Source organism: Nelumbo nucifera, chromosome 1 (genome assembly GCF_055504915.1).
Source record: "Nelumbo nucifera cultivar China Antique chromosome 1, China Antique-T2T, whole genome shotgun sequence".
Taxonomy (NCBI): domain Eukaryota; kingdom Viridiplantae; phylum Streptophyta; class Magnoliopsida; order Proteales; family Nelumbonaceae; genus Nelumbo; species Nelumbo nucifera.
Genome location: NC_142649.1, coordinates 140826588 through 140832527, shown reverse-complemented (window position 1 = coordinate 140832527; position 5940 = coordinate 140826588). Strand labels below are relative to the sequence as shown.

The following is a 5940-nucleotide window of genomic DNA, read 5'->3' as shown; positions in this document are numbered from 1 at the left end:
ATTTTACCCCAAAAAAAATATTTGCTATAGAAGCCTTGAAAGAGATGAAGATGGAAAGAAAGAGGGAGATAGGGAATATCATGCCTACCCAAACCATTGTAAGAAAGACTTGATTCGGCTCAAATTCATATTCGTTCCATCTCACACATGAATCTAACAACATATTTCTTAAGGCCAGGCTAGGCCTTCTTTAACAAAATTAAACACTTGATGACAAAAGGATATTTCCAGAAAAACTTTATTTACTAGATTTAATACCTTCAAAACTTTCAAGGGTCCGTTTGGTTCGCAGCCTTTATCGGAATTGGAATCGGAAATTTTCAGAATCGGAATCCAAATGATCTATTTTTATAATGTGTTTGATTCAGACAGGAATGAAAATAAAAATTAAAATGAATAAAAATAATATTTTATTTTCAAAAAAAAAGGCAGGAAATAACTATTCTCTCAAATGGGAATGTCATAAATAGAATTCTAATTCCACCCAACATTGAAATCGGAATAACCCATTCCGATTCCAGACCCTAATAACTTTCAAAGTCCTAATGAAGAAACCAAATATCACTAAAAACAGCAATTCGTCATTTTACTACAAATAATATATAAAAATATTACTATATAATGATCACTTTAATGAATATCTATTTCTGTTTCTGGGCTTCTGAATTTTGTGGGTCCCAACAGTGATTCTAGGCCCTCCTTCCCATATTCTTCCAAATTTTGAAGTTCTTCTCCATAATTTTTTCTCAATTTCAGCTTCTGTATTAGGTCCTCACCTTAGTTTAAGTTGCAAATACCTACATTGCCAAAGGCAAAAGGGGCTTATTGCTAGTCCTAGCATCTAACCATCCACCAAAAGTAAAAAGTCTGATTCCCATAAAGATACTAATAGCTTAAATCAACAATATTGCTTGATGATGCACTGTGGAGTCTGTGTTCTTATATGCTAAAATGATGCATGGTAGAAGAGTGTGGACCATGAAACGTCACACACAGTGTTGCCGACAGTTAAGTACTTAAAAAGCCCAGTGGTGCTTATATATATTAAAAGCAATTAATCTATCATAACTTTCTTTTAATTTGTTATTTTGCTTTATTTAATAGTAGCAACATGTATGTATAAGAATTAATAGATAGCTTGAATGACTCTTATTACAACGTTACTAGTGTTATATATAGGTGGTAGAATTATAGAAGCAATAAATTATAGATGAATCCACTCGGTTAGTTGTAATATTCACTTGAAATGACATACAAGAAAAAGAATTTGTAGGGAGGAATTTCCACATGCTGCAAGTTTTAAACTTGGAGGTTTAATTTGGATTGTCCACATATTCAACACACATGGTAAAGAAAAGTAAATTGATGATATATATGACCAGCTTTTTCACTGGTATCTTCAGTGTTTTGAAAACTTAGCAACTTATACTACTAGTTTGGTTAAAGTTGAATTTAAAGCTATGTTTGGTTTGAAGGAAAAAATAGGAAAAGGAAAGGAAAGGCAAGAAAATCTTTACAAACTTTGTATAGGTTTTAATATATTTCCCTTCCTTTCTCTACCTTTTCCTTCAAATCAAACATAGCCTAAGGGAAAAAAAAAAGAAGGAAAAAAGCAAAACCTCAGTATTGCAGGAAATTCCCTATATTATTATTGATTCTCCTTAACATTTTACACTTAAATACCATCTTTATTTATTAGTGCAATAATTGATTCTATTCATACATTTATTGCACTATTTTCCCTTCAAAGTAAATAGTGCATTTTTTTTTGCTTCATATCTGATAATGAATAGCTATAATTTAGTATATATATATATATATATATATATATATATACATTTTTTTTTCCAAAAAAAATAGAGAGAAGATTATGGGCCCCTCCATGTGTCTTTAATGTGGAGGGCTTGATTAGCAATGAAAAGAGGAAATATATCTAAGGGCCATTTACTTAATGGAACTTTCATTAAGAACTATTTATTTTGCCATCTGAAAATAATAACATGATCACCTAAAATGAGTAGAAAATATTCAAAGGCATGGGTCTATGGTCATTTATTCCAAAAGTACCCCCAATACATTTTCATAAAGAAAACAAAATTAACTAAACAAAGCAAAGTAGAGTGGTTGCTCATGTTTTATTAGGGGCAAAAATGACACTTTCATTTTTCTTTTATTAAATTTATTTGAATTGATATAAGTGTCAAAACTGTCATTTTCCACTTTCATATAATGAAAGATTGATTAAGTAAATTGGTTGCAAATTATAGGAGATGCTTTAATAATTAAAATGCAAACTATAGGATAGATTTCAGTAAATCCATGAACTTAAAGGGGATTGTTTTAGTAAATGACCCTATAAAGTAAAAAAAGTTATTAACAGTAGGACTGCAAAGGGTATCCAATTGTCCAAATTCAATTTTGATCCCATCAAGGGCGATTCAAATTTGATCAGTTTGTAATTAGATCAAATATGGATCCATATCATCCTTTTTTATCTGATAAAATCTGATTCAATACAATTTAAATATATGTACTCATATATACTTAAAGTTCAAAATTTATCTTTTAGTAAAGATAGTTTGAACTTTGTACTTTGACTAAATTATCATGGATTCAAGTTTCATACAGGTAATTTTCAGTTCACTTTGTTCACGAAATACAATTTTAGTGTCATTTTTAGTTCATTTTTATTAATAAAATATATGTACTCATAAATGAATCAAACTTTGATCTACCTATATTTGAATTGATCTATTTGCAGCGTGGTTATCAGAAACAAAAGATTAGGTAAACATACATCCCCCCATTTTAATTACCATAAGAAACTGAAACAAATACATTTTATGACGTTAAATTTCTTTTCTCTTCCTCTTGAAAATCATTTGAACGCCAGCTTGGCCTCAAAGTAGTTAAAAGTTCTAAAACCTTTGTAATCAGAAACAAATGACCAGGTAAATATATATATATATATCCCCCAATTACCATAAGAATTGAAACTTGTTGGCGTTAAACTTCTTTTCTCTTTCTCCTGAAAATCATTTGCCCAGGACTCAAAATATTTAAAGGGTCAAATTTAGATTTCAGTGCCACAAATCTTTCCCAATGTTCTCCAAAATGGTCCTTCCATTCACTATCATCTCTGTAATACGGTATATATTGCTTTGCACCCATGTGGTTTTGATCTACAATTGTGCCCATCACAACTTTCTCTTCACTCTCTTCATCCAATCTCATTTCCCCCTTTGCACTGGTTGTGTAGTTACCGGCTCCCGTTCTATTGACCTGAGCAGTATGTCTCGATGTTGCAGCAATAATGATCTTCTGGTTTTGGTTAAGAAGCGTCTGTAGGCATGAAGGCGGCACTGCAGAGCGAAGTAGTCCTACTGCATAGAATATGTACTCCCCTCCATCAACATCATCTCTTGGCAATATCACAAACATCTTAGGATTCCACCTAAAATGAAAAAAAGGAAAAATTATTTATAGGAGTTTAACTTAGAATAAGTAAGGGATCGATCAATACAGACACCCAGCAGGCAGGCAGACACATGAAATATATAGGAATAAGACTAAGGAGAGAGAAATCTAGAGAGAGAGGGTCCTACGTACTTGCATCTGAGCATTGGATAAATTAATATTGGTCCATTGATAGGGGTAGAAGAAATGACATTAAGTAGAAGGTCATGGAATGCAGTTATTTGAGACTTGGGCACAAACATATTTAGCCATGGATGAGGTACTTCCCAGAGTCCAATACTTCGAAGTCTTAGCTCCTCCTGCCTTACACGGTTGAGGAAATCAAAATAGGAGACGTCAAGGCTGCTTATCGCGGACACTGAAGTGCTCAATCGTGACAATACTTGATCCATCAGCTGCAAGTAAGTAAGTTCAGAAGTTGCATTCACAACAATTGACCATGAAATTCTCTTACTTATGAAAATGTATAAGAATTTGAATGAGAAAGCAACCTGCTGAGCGTCTGTTGCCCCATTATAATACATTGCCATTTCAATGGTATAAGCCACATTTCTTCTTTCTACATTGCTTTCTGTACTCCCGCTAATTGAAGGGATAAACGATAAGTGATCTAATGGTTTATTCTCGCTACAACTTAGCTTCATAAAACCCTCTACATAATCCACCTCCTTCATTGAAATTAGACGCTCTTGATCTCCAGTAAACTTACTAAAATCATTGTAGGTCAGTCTTACACATCTAACCTACATATCAAATTAAGGGAAAAAGAATATTCAATTCTCATATATATCATCGCATAATGATAAACTCTCTCACTTTTGAAAGAATAATGGGGATAAAAGTCTGTATTTGACAAAATTTTCTTTTCTTTTTTTGCTCAGAAAAGCATCAATTGAAACAGTTACATGGTTTTCAATGTTTATTATATACTTACCATCTCGGGTGCGGTCTCTAAAATGACCCTTGCTCTTATGATAATCCCAAACTGTCCCAATCCACCTAAAACTCCATGAAAAAGTTCTGAATTCTGATCTTTGGAACAAGTCAGAATATCTCCTCTTCCTGCAACGACCATTAAACTCAAGGAGAGTTGAAAGAAATTGATTTTGTTTTAGTTGTATTAATTAAGAAAAATATAGTACTGTCACAGCCAAATGATGATCAAAAAGCATGCAAGACAGAAAATTAAACAATAAACCTTGAAGTGGAATCCTACAAAATCTCGCACTATTACCTGTAATTACATCCATTTCAAGGACATTGCATATCTGAGGCCCATACTTAAATGTCTGCCCACTAATGCCACCAACTGAAAGCGTTCCGCCCACGGTAAGGAATAAATAATCGGTCCATGATCTTGGAGCTAGACCATGTTTCAGTGTCTCCACCAAAACCTCAACCCAGAGAACTCCCCCACCAACATCTACGAAGAAACAATCTTTTTGATCACTACCCACTTTGGTTTTACCGATTCTAATGCATTTCGGTAGGCTAGTCATGTCTATAACGATACCATCTAGCGCATGGGCTTGGCCGTGAATAGAGTGGCCTGCACCTCTGGCCGCAACTGTTAGACTGTTGTAACGAGAGGACGAAGATATGGTTTTCAGCAAAGAAGAAATGTCTTCTGGGGTGTTGGGCTTGAGAACTGATGTGGGTGAATGCTGAACAATTCTTCCAAAATCTAGGGTTTCAGAAGATGTTGGGCGGTGGAAATTTAAGAGGATAGAATCCATGATCGTCCGTAGAGGAAACTTCCACGGGTATTACAGAAGAAAGTTCATTCGATTTATAGGGACGACGAGAGAGAGGTGGTGGGGACTGCAACGAAGGCATAACTGAGAAGAATGGAAGGATGAAAGTTATTACTCGGAATGGCAGTGCATGGTCAACCAACTTGTTACAGGATTGGAAATTACTAGTCAATTTGGCAATTAGGTTATATATGGCGGTGAATTAAATACTCAGCATCTTCAATCAACTACCAAATTTTTATAAATAAACTGGAAGAAGAAAGAAGGAAAAGGGGGGATTGAAACATTAACATATTCCTTCTGGGGACAACAAGAAAAAATAATGCGTGTATATTTTGATTGTGTGTATTTTCAGTCGTGCAAGCCTTCATGTAGATAACAGTATAGGAGATAGATACAGAAAACGGAAAATCGTGATTCTTTCAACAACAAATCTTACCAGAGTTTAAATCGGATCTTTATGATCAGGATCCAAGTCTAAGCTTAAGAGAGTAAGGGTATGTAGGATAGCTCCGACAACGCCGTGTCCCACATGTGCACCAATTCTCTGCATAGCTAGAAGAACAAGGTCAGCTTTTGTGAGATTAGAATCAGTTGATGTGAAAAATATTCTGTAGAGTGTGTTGAAGGTAATAAGGACCTTCACAGCGCTATATATACAATATCTATACACGCCCTAGCTATTTGATCTTCTCGGAAGAATGATCGT

At 34.2% G+C, this 5940-nt stretch overlaps 1 protein-coding gene across 1 annotated transcript; it reads right to left on the bottom strand.

Annotated features, from left to right (window-relative positions):
- Nucleotides 1–2792: 2792 nt before the first annotated feature.
- LOC104590176 (cytokinin dehydrogenase 3-like) lies at nucleotides 2793–5638 on the bottom strand. Its single transcript, XM_010248724.3, has 5 exons — nucleotides 4712–5638; nucleotides 4412–4539; nucleotides 3969–4220; nucleotides 3610–3872; nucleotides 2793–3454 (listed from the first exon to the last, which is right to left on the bottom strand). Exons 1-5 carry the CDS (start codon nucleotides 5211–5213, stop codon nucleotides 3007–3009), a joined length of 1593 nt encoding a protein of 530 aa, XP_010247026.1. The 5' UTR covers nucleotides 5214–5638; the 3' UTR covers nucleotides 2793–3006.
- Between the last annotated feature and the right edge of the window lie 302 nt (nucleotides 5639–5940).